Genomic DNA, 14,905 nt, shown 5'->3' on the forward strand with positions numbered 1-14,905 from the left:
CTCCTAATCCAGTGATGACGTAAACTGTGGCCCTTGAAAAGCTCTATTAGCAGCTTGGCTATCTGTTAGGATGAATATTTCCTATGTACTCTGAAGGTCTTTGAGAGATGCCACACACTGGTGGATTGCCTATATCTCAACTTGAGATACAGTTGTAAAATCACCTAGTGGGTATTTGTACTCTCTCTCACTATGATTGTGCAAAATCAGCACCCCTGCACCTGCTGAACCCTTCAGAAAGTATCCATCTGTAAAACAGTAGAAACAATTGATCTCCGGGCAGATCTGTCTTCAAGCTTGGTCTTAAAACTTGGCTTTAATACAGTATAACTCTAAACTCTGAAGAAAGATCACAAAACTTTAAAGCCTTATAGTGTAAAACTGCTAATAATGCCGGTTCCCAATAAAGTTCAACTTTCTGTGACCCGTTTACATTTTGAACATTGTGTGAAACTTGATCGGGTTGCAGTAGCTTTGTGCTCGATGTAGCAGTAATCCTGAGACTGCAGGTTTGAGCCCAGGTTGCATCATGAGGGGCAGCCGGCATGAAACAATTGGCAAATTTTTTATGCGAATTCACTCGCTGCAGTGACCCCTGAAGAAGGGAGCAGCTAAAAGGAAAACAGCAACAATGTTTCTACTGTGAGACTTGCCTGAGGTAGAGAGCTCCAAAGGGAGCAGGCTGTTCTCACTCCTTTTACCAAAACTCCTTTGGTGTCTTTGGGGAAATTGCTGCAATTTGTTTTTTGTTTTTGTTTTTTGTTTTGTTTTTTTTTTTTTTTTTTGTTTTTTTTTTTGCTGCTACCAAAAGTCAAAGTACACAATTCCTGATCAAACTGCATGTTTTGATGTAGAAAAACAAGACTGAGGAACAATTTCTTCCCTGAGGCTGTGAGGCTCATAAACTCAGCCTTTCAATTTGCCCTCATGAACTTTTATTAATGAACCTTTCAATTAATTATTTACTCTTTATTTTATTCACTTTAGACTGGTCTGAAAATCACATTTCATCCTCCCATGTCTCAGACATGATCGATAACAAATTAATTTGGTTTTACATCTGAAAAGGAGGGCCAAGATAAATTATATAATTAAAGTTCGTTCAGTTTTCCTTTTCTAATACTATATTTTTAATATTTGCTGCTGAAGTAAAAATACTACTTTTTTTCTCACAATTTTGGAGGAGAGGCTCTAGAGCAAATAAAGCCCTATTTAAATGCAGAAGCCTTTTTACGGTTAAAAAAATGTTTTTTTCTTTCTTTTTTTCCAAGAACCAAGTCCAAACAGATTAATTCATAAAAATGTACCCCAAAAATTGCTTTAGTGTCATGATGGTACTTTTGAAACTAATCTTAATTCTTTGATGAGGAGCACAGAGGTACAAGCCCAATATATTTCTAGTTTGTTGGAAATCTCCAGCACAATCTCCATCAGAAATGTGCAAATGAAAGAACTAAAGAAGCTGTCATACCATAACGCTTTATTAAAAAATTTAAAACACGCTGGTGTAAGTTGTATAAGTTAGGTGTATGTTTTTGAATTAATTACCAGTACGTTGATACAAGACGGACAGACAATAATTTTGTGCATGAATAAAATTTCCAGCATATAAGTAAGGAGTAAGTTACAGGTATGCGACAGGTAAGTGATCTACACGTTACATGTAAGTTACTCGTAAGTTGGAAGCCAGCTGGGCAATTGTGAAGCATATGTACCTTATTTCTAGCATATGAGCAACTTATATCTAACATATCTATAGGTTATATCAGACATTTCCACAACATATAACATATAACTCATTTAGGAAAAGGGGTCAAAATAATTTGGATATTAAAGCTTAATTGTTACTTATGATATTTCCATAGACTTTTGGCAATGTTCAGTATGTATACGTCCAAAGGCTTTCAGTTGTTTTTTTTATACCATCATCAGTGTATGTCAGCTTGTTGGACAAAATTTTCATTCGTCAACATAAGTTCTGTAAATGTTATAGTGTGACAGGGTCTTAAAGCAGCAGCCACTGTGTAAGTGTGTTTGTGTATGTGTTTGGGTGTGGTTTGATTTTTTCTGTTCAGGGACTTTTCATCAAAGCTTGAAGTTATTTTATCTGTTTAACTGTGTTGCTGCTGTGAAAGTATCAGAGTTTAAAGCCTAACGTTTGCCGTAAGTTGAGGAATTCTTCTTATGTTTTAGAAATGTAACTGCTGTGAAACTATCTGAGTTGGTCTGATTTTATCACGTGACTTGTCACAATCTGGAGCTAAAGCTGCCGTCTGACCAGCTGCAACAGTTCGGCAGCTGAGGAGAAGTGACACATGTCGGCAGAGTTAATTTACCTCATCTAACCCGAACCTCTGACCCCACTGGAAACACAACAAACCGGGGCTGAAAGAAACAGTTAAGGTTCGGGATAATTAAGTTCCAGAGGAAAAGTGGTTTGGGGTAGATGAAACACAGTCAAAGATCTCACATCATTAACTTTTCACTATCAGAACCTGTATGAGGGTTTATTAGGCTGAGGCTTCCTGTTTAATTAGTCGAAGATTCAATATGACCACAAATAACCACAGGAACAATAAAAGCTCAGCCACATGCTTCCTGTGTTTTAGTATGGAGGACATTTTTCTCTGAAAAGATGTTCAGATGGAGCTTCTCGATGTCTTTGTTCAATTAGTCATAAGTAAAACAGTGTCAAATGAGATGACCTTTCCTAAAGTCGAAGTTGCTCCACAAAAGCCTGTCCCGAAGCCACCGTTGGGTTGCCTTTGTGTAATAGATCATGTTACGTCTTTGGGGAAGGTTAAAGTAAAAGGGCATTCATTTCCCTATAGATTGCATGGGGAATTGAGGTCTGCTCAGTCAATACAAATCAAATCAGTGCTGGTCAATAGAAATCAAAAGAAAACGGTCAGTTCTCCAGCGACGAGGACCGAAAACCGAGTGATGAATATCAGAAAACAAAGCAGTGACAGAGGCCTGGTGGTGCTCTGTCGAACATCTGTATTTTCTATTTCAGGCCTGCCTTTGTTCCCCCCCCAAAGTGAGTCACACTCAGGCTGTGTGCCATTGTGGCATTTCTTCTCATGGCAGCAGAAGAAATATCTCTATTTGTGTCTTTTAGTTCCAGACTGAAGTAGAAATGTTACCATTTGTGGTTGGAGGGACAGGGTGCATTTGTGCAGATGCTTATGATTTTAAGCCACTTGAGAAGAGTTTGACAAAGTACCAACAATAAGAGAGTATTTGGGTTTCTGTGGGACCTTAACTAAAACACACAGGTCATAAATGTGGGGATGCGGGTGCAATAGTGGGGAACCAATAGCCTTCCTGCATCTGGTTTTCATTGTAAAGAGGATGTGTGTTTTGAATTAAAATTGACACTGATTCCTCGCTCTCTCTCCCACCCCCCTCCCCACCAAAAAAAAAATTGTTCGCAGCTTCACCGCTGAAGATGATTAGATTCAATCCTTTCCTTCTTCTTTCTGGGATAAAAACTGTATCAATAATAAAATGTGTATAAAGCTTTAACATGCTTCGAATCGATTCTCCAGTGTGAGTTTGGAGGAAACACAAAAGCTCTCTGAGAGATGAATTATACAGCAAGTGACATCTCTCTCCACACAGACAGAAGCAGTGTGCTGTGATATTGCATTGTTTCCACCTTGCTGACTTTCTGACATCTTTGTGGGGTTCGGGGCAGACGTGGGGGGGGGGGGGGAGAGTCAGAAACCAGAGAGTCCCCAGTGAGGCGCAAGAGGCGGCATTCTGCTTCACGCTTCACCGCCTGCCTGCCACCGCCCGCTGTTATTATGCTGCCAACACATTTAATTCCAAGAATCTGCGAGGCACATGCAGCAGCCGGCAAACAAAGAAAGACGCGGACAGGGATATATGCACGTACACCCGCCTAACTCGTGTTAATGAAGTGACAGTCGCGAGCTTTGATGCAAAACAGGAGGCAGGTATGCGAGATTACAGCGCACCGAAACCGTAAAGTGCAACATCAGATCAAATCAAGGCCGCTTTGTGGAGAAAACAACAAGACATAAACCCAAAGGGAAGCACTTTAAAGATTAAAGAGTCTGGCTGTGAACTTTTAAGGATCTGCTGAGCCTCTCCTCTTCTGCAGCTCCAGGCTCAATCTGGGTCCACAGGAGGTTTCTGAAGGTCTGACCTCGTCTGGGAGCCAGCAGCTTAGGCTCTCCTTTCCAGGGGCAAGGGAGCCTAATCTTTTCTCAGGGGCCAAAGAGAGCTTAAACCTGGAAAAAGAAGCTGAGGTCTTAACATGAACCCTCTTCTATACCTCTTCTTTTCCCTCACTTGTGTTTGTATTGAGGATTATTCCCTTAGCAGAGCAGAGCAGAGCACCGGAATTAGAATAAATTAAATTCTTATTGGGGGGGKGGGGGGGTCTTCTTTTAAAATGACTTTAATTTCTCAAGGAAAAGGTTGTGATATGTAGTTCATTGCAGCCAATTTACCATGCCTCGTTAGTTTCATTTTATAATTAAAGGTTTAAACTTCCTTGAAGCAATGCAAACCACCCACCACCTTTCAAGACAGACTTTAAAAGTCAGAACTTCTTGTACAGAGAAACGTCAGAGTCCTCACCATTTTGGTCAAACCTAGAAGATAACAAAATTGTGATGTGTTGATGCTTGAATTGTGTGTTGGAGATGACTCTCGGCTAATACCATATCAACATTTAGTTCAATATCTGTAAAACTGACTGAGTAATAGTCGTTTTTCTGCCTGCTTTGGTCCGTTAATTGTAGCAGCCATTTTGAAATGTATTGACACAACTGTAACATACACCCAATTGTTTTTCCTCTTAAAGTTTCTTAAAAATCCATTCAGTAGTTAATGAGATATTTTGGCAACAGATAGACAAACATAGTTATGGGAAAAAGCACAAACATTATCACCTGCCTGGTGTCTTTCAGTGGTGTTCAATAATTAAACTATATTTTTATGAGAATGAAACCTATTCTTATTCACAGATCACTGGTAGGCAATCTGTCTGGAGACGAACGTAACAGAAAACTCTCTGTCTCTGTTTGAACGTCAACTTGACTTTGACAAATTATCAGACGCCTGATGGCTGCAACTCTGACGCAACGGCAGCAGCAGCCACAGAACCGTTTATTGCAATTACACACCTGCACGCAAAGCAGTAGCTGAGCCACGGCACGGCAAATGATCCGTGCACAGCTGAACGGCATTGCTAAATGATTCGGAAAATAGTCCCACTTTACAGTGAAGATACGAGCGATGAAGAGGCAGGGAGTGAGAAGGCAGCAGAAAGAGACAGAAGTAGAAGAAAGTTGTGGGTTCATCGTCGAGTCAGAACAGGATTAATATTGATCTGAAGATGTGTTTTCCATTCCGGTGTTTGTTAATCCCCAGCATAATGCGGGATGGATATGAGTGTGTTGCCACATGTTAAAAGTCTCCTTCACCGCTGTTGATTACTTTTACTTTCATTAACTCAGCAGTATGGCAACAAGCTGCTCTTTAAAAAAAATTTCTTCTCACACTGAACTCACAGCAACAACCAGGGTTAGCTGTCTATTTAAAACGTCAAACGAAATGCTTTATGCTGAGGTTGCAACCAAGAAAGAGATGATTTCTGAAGAGCAGCAGGCTCCGACTTGGGGGTTTGAAAAGAAAACAAAAGGAATGCAGGGTGGGGAGAGAGGCAGTGGGACAGAAAGACGGGATGGGGGTGGGTGAATGATGTCTATGTTAAGCCGCTCTCAGCAGCAGCAAGGGTGCTATATTTTCCCTAATTTCACAACCTTTTAAGTGTAACGTGTTCTCCAGGAGCCGAGTGTGAATGGCACACGGGTGAAATTTTACACCATGGGAAAGATCGTCAGCTGTCGGCTCACTCTGAGCTCCCAGCTCAGGGTAAAGCTCTTCATCTTTTTCCCCTCTCCTGCTCATTCGACTTCTTCTACAAAAAAGGTCTCAGTTTTCCTTTTGAGAAAACACATGTGGACAATACCTACTATGTGAACAAGGACGTTCTGAAGCAGCAGTGTAATCAATGCTCGTTTCAGCCGTTCGTGACGGGACATTATGAGTTATGCAGCCGCACGGCCTCCGTCAGACTCAGATTGAAACTTTAGTATATGTTCTCAAGACAAAAGGCCTTTATTTAACAGCGTTTAACTCCACAATTAAGTCAGCTGTAAAAGGTGCAGGGGGGAAATCTGTTTAACATGCACATGAATGCACACACATGTTCACTCACCTAGACAATTGTGGCCATCGTGAGCCAGGCGGAAGCCATCGTAGCATGTGCACCTGTAATTTCCTGGAATGTTCATACACTCGTGGACGCAACCACCGTTGTAGTCATTTACACACTCATCGATATCTGCAAATAAAACATAAAGAAAACATATCAGCAAACATCATTAAGCAGATTTACTGGAAAAGTTCAAGATAAAATATATACACTGTTTTTTTTTTTATTCATTAGGCATTAGATTATAAATGTGATGCATAATAAATATTAGGCTGCAAAAAGAGGATGTTTGGTTAACATTGAAACACTTAGAGATTTAACAAAAAGCATTTTCAGTAGTTAGTTTGCATTATTACAGGATTCATAATATCCTTTTTTTAAACACAAATCTATTTGTTTGTGGCCAAACCACCAAACAAATCCTAAAAGCTTTAACAATAATCGCCCGTGAATTTTTCCTGCTCATTAAGCATCAAATATCAGAACTGAGGAGTTTTATTTTGTTCCTCGTCTGCAGTGTTTGTTTACTCTGAACTCAAGGTTTTTTACTGACATCTGTATGTTGGTGAGTGAAATCTCTTGGTGTGTGGTGTGTTGTATTTTGCGTGTGGCTGTACACCACACACTGTAGGACCAAACCTCTCTCTATGATTTTTTTATTATTATATTAGAAAATCGTCTGACAATTTTAAAATCTTGCTGTGTGAACCAAGGATTATTAGTTCCATATTCTAAATCCTGGAATTTCGCATTTTTGTGTCAGCAATTTGTCAAATGTTTGATTTAAATTTATTACACTTATATAGAATGTGAGCAAAGTGCATGGTTGATTCAGTCCTCTGCTAAAAATCTATGTAACCACTGTTCCAGTTTCTAATAGTCGTCTAAAATGATTCAGAGAAAGAAAATACTTGTAGGTTCTATCTAAAATTTATTTATTTTATTGTAGAATCTAAAAAAACATAAATCATGCAACTTGGTTTGAGTAAAAGCCCAGAAATAAGAAAAGTAAGAGGAGGGGCACAACAGTTCATCAAAGGGTTAAGGAAAGATGGGAGCAGAAATACATAAAAACTCATAACAACCTTCTAAAACCGATTTTTAAAACATGAAAGTAAATTTCTAAATGCCTTTTTTCCCAGTTCTTATTCTGTTACATCATGTGCACATGTATGTAATTTGTTAAAGTTGAATGAGTCGAGTCAATTAGACAATTCACCTGCTGTTGACGTAACTTGAGTTTATGCCTTCATTTTGTTTATTTTGTTTATAGCCTAATACTGTTTGTTCTCACATTTAAAATACTAGACTGTATCCGTCAACACATGTTCCCCCCACCCCACCCCATCTTTGAATTGTGTTTTTGGCAGAACGTATAAGTGTCAACAGTGATTTGTTCAGTACAAGACAATAAAACTTTCTCGAGCATGACGCTGGCAAAAAGTCAGTGGCAAAATATGCAGCTGTTTATACAAAACATACATTTGGAAAAGACTGAAAGAAATTAGGCTATTAAATTCAAATGTTTTATGTGTCTGTGTAGTCATAAAGGAATCTAATAAATTAGCCCTTCAATATTTACAACACTGACGTATAAACGAAGTGTTAGTTGTTAGGAAATGCGAACATCGATCATTAGATGTTGATCAAATCCAAAGATTTATGAGCTATGGTAAAAAAAAATCTGAAGGAAAAAGACAAATTAATGAAAACAAGGGAGACAGCCTTTGATGGAGTTATACTTTATAATGATTGTTGAAGGGGCCGTAGTGAGGAGACCCAGACAAGGTAGACTGAGAACACAGAGCACTTCCATTCAGCTCCTACTGGTTCATTTATGATGGATAATCCCAGTCGATCAGCTTCTCTTTGAGGCTGTTTCTCTCAGGGTTTAATTGGACTGACAGCGGGGGAGGGGGGGGGGGGGGCCCCAAAATTACAAAAACACTTTCTGCTCTCTGCTCATTCACATCCCACTGATCAGTCAATCCCTCGTTACGCCACAGAATCAACTTCCACTTTGTACTTTCAATTTGCTGAAACTCATGTTCAATAATAGTTGTGTTTTAGATTTATTGCAGTCGTATGCTCAGATCAGACTCAATAATCCACAGTCAAAGAGGAAATACTTATTGTGCTCAAAAATTAAAACTGAAATATCAATGGCTGGTCCAATACCAGTTTGTCTCAAACTGAGTACTTCAGCTTGGGTATTCGCCGATACTGAGCACAGTTACTGAGTACTTACTGATTTAGAACTTAAAAATTACCCAGTGACTTTTAAAATCACTTGTTTTTTATTTAAAACAAGGTGGCTCTCCTTCCACAGGCCTACAGCCCCTCTGAATTGATCTAATCATTTACGCAGCACGATATATACTGTTGTGAAATTTTTAAATGAATAAAAATAATAAATAAGTTCTTCCAACTTGTATAAATTTCTTTAATTTGGAACTGACCAACTTTTTAAATGAAATGTAAACTGCAACACATTCAGTGGTGTATTGATACCAGTACCCCACTATCAGTACTGGTATTAGCATTGGTTCCGAGTATCGGGGCATTTTGTAGAAGTTCAAGTACTTCTTAAAATGCTGGAATCAGGACATCACTAGAACTTGAACTATTACACAATACTAAGCTCAAACCACTTTTTTGTTTACAACCTTTAGCCTTTTTTTTTTACCAACAAACTTTGCAGGTGAACCTTAAAAGGGAATCATTGTTTGCAGAAAATCTTCAAACTGAAAAGTTGGATTTGCTTCTTCCTTAATGGAAAGTAAATGGTAAATGGACTGAACTTATAGAGCGCTTTATCAAGTCCCTCCAGACCCCAAAGCGCTTTACGCTTACAGACATTCACACATTCACTCACACATTCAAACACTGATGATGGTAAGCTACATTGTAGCCACAGCTGCGGGGCACACTGACAGAGGCAGGGCTGCCATGCACCGGCGCCACCGGATCCTCTGACCAACATCAGTAGGCAAGGCGGGTAAAATGTCTTGTAGGGCTGCAACAACGAATCGATAAAAATAGATTATTAAAAGCGTTGGCAACAAATTTCATTATTGATTCATTGTGTTGCGCGATTTATGGTCCCTCGCCATGTCGCGGAGCCGTTTACGTCACCCGCAGAGCGTTGTCAATGATGGCTGACCTAAATAAAGTTTGGGAAGAAAAAAACTCTACCTGTAAAGATCCGCCCTCTCTGAGACTCTCGAATGAAAAGTAGAGACTTCGAACTTTAAACCAGTTTTTAAATTGTGTTTGTTAGGCCAAGTAGATCCAAAGTTATGATAAAAAGTATATGCTACATTTATAAATGACGGACTGATTTGATGCGAGCCGCGTCGCGAGGAGGAAACACATCCCGTGGAGGAAAAACAAACAAACAAACAAACAAAGAACCTCAGTCCACCATTTGTTTCCTCCTCTCAGGCCAAAAATATAAAACCCTCCAGTCTTTCTCTGACCGAGGCTCAAAGTTATTTGATAAGCAGCAAACCAGGTTCAGGACGAAGAAAAAAAAGACGCGAGCAGAACTCCTGGTCTGACTCAGTGGGGGAGCGGGAAGGGATGGGGGGCTGCTTCGGAACCGCTTCTGGGTCATAGAACACCGTTTTAGCCACAGACAGATCCAACAAGAAGGAAGTAAAATGTAAAGAATTAGAGAAAAATCATAAATTCTAAATGAAAATAAATTCTAATTATAATAACAAATTAATAATAGTTTTACATCTAAAAATAATATTTTATTCTTTTTATCTGTTTTCCTTATTCAGCAACCTATTAAATTTCTGTTTTGTTATGTTTTATAGCTATAACCAAGTTGATTAATGAATGAGAAATCCACTTTTTTGGAGGGGGGGCAGTCAGTGTATATGACTGGCAAAATAAATTGTGAAATTATTTATGAATGATGTGCTTCTTTTTTAAATTTAGCCTATTATTTAAAAAATCCATTTTATGAAAAGACCCTCTTGATTCAATAGAAAACTGTTTTTTAGGAAATTTGCTGCTTATCAATTAATCGTTAGTCAATCTATAAGATAAATCAACTTCAGACAACTTCACATTAGTCAATAACTTGCATCCCTAATTTATACAGGAATTAAATTAATTTATTTCTACTTATATCTATTTAATTAATGATTTGGCTGATTAATCGATTAATCAAAAAGATAATTGACAGATTAATCGATTATTAAAATAATCATTAGTCGCAGGCCTATCTTGCCCAAGGACACAACAACTGAGACAGCTGGAACGGGGGGTCGAGCCGGCGACTTTCCGGTTACAGGATGACTCCCCTAACCACTCTGGCTGTGGTGGAGTGGTTAGTCGTCCTGCAGTAGAAGACATTCTTCAATGTCTCTAGAAAGGTCAAATGTTGCTTTGAGTCAGGCATGGGTTGCAGAGTCAAAGAGAGTCATCCCTCATTCTTTCACACATTGTTTTGGCTCTGTGCTACAGACTGTTGCTGTCCTGAACCCAAAGCACATTCTAAGGTCTGGAGCAGACTAGAAATAGGCTCCCCAATAGAGCAGCAGGCCAGTTTCTCCAAACCTGACCAGATTCACTGCTGCTTAAGAAGAAGAGAAAAAAAAGTACATATCCAAAAACTGATTGTGCCACCACCATGCTTCAGCACTGGGGTGTGATTGTGCAGGTGATGCATGATGTCATGATGACTTGTTTACTTTTCACATGTTACACAAACATAAAGATAGATTATTCAGTCCAGGGGTCATTAAATCTCCCATTTTAGATCAGTTTTTTTTTAACAAATTTGTCCTTTTGAGAGTTTGAGACATCACTGAAAGTTTTACTCAAAAATCTCATACTCTTGTTAAAGCTATTTGAGGGTGAAATGTCTCCTTTGGGTCTTTGGGGAGTTTTTGTATCAAGTGGAGAAGCTTAAGTATCTGGATTTCTTGTTTCACGAGTGATGGCAGGATGGAGCGGTAGATAAATTGACAAATGTGAGTTTCATCCTTAGTAATGAGGGCGTTGCTTCGGTCAGTCATGGTGAAGAAGGCGCTGAATCAAAAAGCAAAGCTCTTGATTTACTGGTCTGTCTACACTCCAACCCTCACCTGTGGTCACGAAGTGTGGATCATGACCTAAAGAACAAGATCACAAATCCAAGCAGCCGAAATGAGTTTCCTTCATAGGGTACCGATGCCTGCCTGCCTGCCTGCCTTCTGTATTGTGAAGGCTGACTGCAGTCAGGAGAAAGAACATTCCTAACGAGACACTAATATGGGACAGATGGAAACTGTATGAGTGGAGGAGCCAGGTATCAGATCGGAATTGAAAAAACATGGATCGGTGCATCCTTATTTCTGGGCACGTCCCACTAGTAGGAGGACCCAGAGAAGACACAGGACTCCCTTGAGGGATTATGTATCCTCTCTAAACTGGGAACACCTCGTGGTCCCTCAGGTTGGGGAGAGGGATGTCTGGGTCTCTCTCCTGGTCCTGTTGCCGCCATGACCTGACTAGGGTTTTAGTTCGTAAGCGTTGGAAGATGGAGATGCTTCTGTTAATTTGGGTATTTGGGTCTGCTGTGGTATATGTCATATCTCGCTGGGCTGTAACTGTAGAAGACTAGTTAGCAACTCAAAATTGTAAGAAAGCCGCTTCATTTTTCTCAGAAATCCAAGTGTTTGCGACTAAGCATGTTGTCATGTTTGAGGCAGCCAATTTCAGAAAATTACAGCCTATTTTCGTACGCAAGGCCATTAAAACTGTACTTTGGGTAACGCACATGATTTTCCTGCCCTCGGCCCATTTTCTGCACACCTTGGCAGCTACTTTTAAAGCAAAAAAAATTATTCCAAATAAAGGTTCTTGAAAATCACTTTTCTAGTGTGTTTATGTATTTTGTGGCTATATTTTTCTTACCAAATTAGTGCAACAAAAACCTCAATAATTGTTGTGAAAGGTGATTCTGCAGGCAGCCACACATCTAAGTGTTTTAACATCAGTTACTTCAACAGTTTAGTATGTTTTATCTCATAAATTTCTAAATGTTGCTTTTGGATTTTGTTTACATCAAAGCAACCGACTAAAATAACCTTCACTTCAAAGTAAAGTGAACCTTGCAAGGATTTTTATAATAGACGCATAAAAGCAAATCTTTATGACTTAGAGGCAGGAGACCATGAAAATTGCCATGTAGATGAAAGTATAATGATGCTTTGCAATAAAAATAAATAACAAAGGGATTACAAAATGCCGTTTTTGCAATAATAGTAATAAAAGTGAGATATAACAATCCAGGGGCCTTGAAAAAAGTTTAAAAGAAAATAAATACTTGTTTCAGGCAGTCTGAAAGGCCTGCTCTTGGCTGTGGAAATATCCCCGACAGCTTGGCAGGAACCTGACTGCCGTTTTAGCTGGTATCTTAATTTTCCTCCGAAACATGTGTAGGAAATTTACTGCTTCATTTCTTCTTGTCACAAAGGAGCACTCTGCACCTGGCTTCCCCCCTTTTTCTCCATTTGCAGCTCTCTCCCGTGTCCCTCCTCCCTCTTTGGGGAAAATTGCTAAGCTAATGAGTTATTTCAACTGAGACAGAAGCTCTTATCAAACCTGCCCCTGGCCTTAAGGGCTGACGTCAAGTTAGAAAAACTGCCTCTGAGTGCATCTAAAAGTCCTCCCACGCCCACACAGAGGGAAGCAGGAGTTTGGGCTTCATGCAGCAGGTGAAAATGAGGTTTAAAAAAATCTGAGTTTACCTTCACAATAATTGCCATCTCCACTGTAGCCTGACTTGCAGATACATCTGTATGATTTTGGGGTGTTTTGACAAATGGCATCGATGCTGCAGTTGTCCAGCCCCACCGCACATTCGTCCACATCTAGAAAAAATAGAAAACAGTCAGTAAGTACACAAACATTATTGGTTCTGACTGACCGTTGAGCATTTGATGGATCAACAGTGGGGCTCTGTGAAAAGGCTATGAATAATTAATATTTCACCTGTTGGAAATTGGTCTTTAGATAACTTCAGTTTGGAGAAACACAAGTTTAATCTGGACCTGATTGATGCTGATGGGTAGTCTGAGTGAGGCCAGGAATAAAATAAATTACTGCCACATTAAAACAATACGAGTCTTGAAAAATTCATTGTTTTCCCATGAAAGCAATCTTCTAAACCTTCACATTGTTATCAGTTTTAAATTACACAGTTACACAGAATGATGTGGTTATTTGCAGTCATAAACAGATGCAGCAGCAACTAGCTGCAGCACTTCCACTCCAACGTCCAGCAAGAATATCATAGTTTCGCTAAAACAACTGTGCAATGCAAAACTGACGTCGGAATTACTATGAACCTTTTAAGGCTTTGTTGGAATAGCCTTGGACACAATGCTGTTTCTATATTTCTCCAAACTGAGGTCGTTCAAAAGCTTTACAACAGGTGTTATTTATTCAGTTACTTTCCATTAGAAACCCTTTCAAAAGTCTGAATTATCACCTAAAACTGCTATTGTTAAATAATAAACATCACAAAATTAAAATGCAATGAATTTTAGTTACCAAGTTTATTTAAAGACACAAAAGAGCGCATACAGCTGACACTGAAGCACTTGATAATATTAAAGAAATTGAAGAGCTGTTGAAATCAAACATCTCCTTGAAAGATCATTTGATGCTCAGACTGTACGTAAAATCTAATCTGTTCTAAAAGACAAGATCACTGAGGAAGAACCTTTAACCGTAGAACCACTGAAGACCACGTTCAAAAAGAGTCCACCTCTTCCATCAAACAAGTCAATACATTTTCCCAAGTTTTATCGTGATGTCGATAATCACGCTCAGTAGTTGGTTGCATGGACAAGTTTTTCAGTTGTTACCAACACAAAACAACCCACTTTGTGTTTCTTACTAATGTGGCTTTTTAAAAAATGTACAGATAAAGTAAACCAATTTGAAAATATGTAGGAAGATGCTTTCTTTATATTTATATTTCTTATGACAAAAAAAAAGGAAATCAAATTTCCCAAACGTTCAACTTGCCCTTACATGTTTTAAACATTTGTGAATCAATTTGTACATGTGAAGTAAGGTTGGGCATAATCGTATCATGTGCAACTAATCGTCAGAAAAACATTAATCGGTTATTTTTTTGGCACTTGACGATTAAAACGATTGATGCCACCAAGCAGACTGACTGGGGATTTCTCCAGGCAGACCACTTGGTGCTCCTCTACGCTTCAAAAATGACAAACCTTAAATAAAAGTTCTGTAATTTATTTATCTATCAATACAATTTTAAATTTGATGTATAGTCTGAAGTTTGTAATTTTGACACAATTTGGAACAGATTTTTCCAAAAAGCAAATCTTTCCCACTAAACTGGTCATGTGACTAGAACTAAAGGGTATCCAGGGACTCCAGGGGATTAATTGTCAAAATTAATCGTTATCGGCTAAGTAACACAATTAATCATAAAGAAAAAAATTGTATAGGTCCTCTGGACGGGTTCTTCTCTAATGAAACGTTTCGTCTCTCCTCCAAGAGACTTCTTCAGTCTGAGAGTTTCAGGCAAAATTCAGGCTTTTAAGCCCTAACTTACCCCAAAATTAACTTTTTTTTAGCTGATAAACTGTCTAGAATGTGTCTAAAATGTTATAT

General features: G+C 38.9%; 1 protein-coding gene across 3 annotated transcripts in view; it reads right to left on the reverse strand.

The window, feature by feature from the left end:
* The window catches only part of scube3 (signal peptide, CUB domain, EGF-like 3), a 136,707-nt gene that overhangs the window by 89,940 nt on the left and 31,862 nt on the right, over nt 1–14,905 (reverse strand). For all 3 annotated transcript variants that reach the window (XM_014023024.1, XM_014023023.1, XM_014023022.1), the window contains exons 2-3: nt 13,003–13,125; nt 6,257–6,382 (exon numbers count right to left, since the gene is read on the reverse strand). In XM_014023024.1, the coding sequence (XP_013878478.1) occupies nt 6,257–6,382; nt 13,003–13,125 (249 nt within the window). The remainder of the gene's footprint in view (nt 1–6,256; nt 6,383–13,002; nt 13,126–14,905) is intronic.

Source organism: Austrofundulus limnaeus, unplaced genomic scaffold (assembly GCF_001266775.1).
Source record: "Austrofundulus limnaeus strain Quisiro unplaced genomic scaffold, Austrofundulus_limnaeus-1.0 Scaffold354, whole genome shotgun sequence".
Taxonomy (NCBI): domain Eukaryota; kingdom Metazoa; phylum Chordata; class Actinopteri; order Cyprinodontiformes; family Rivulidae; genus Austrofundulus; species Austrofundulus limnaeus.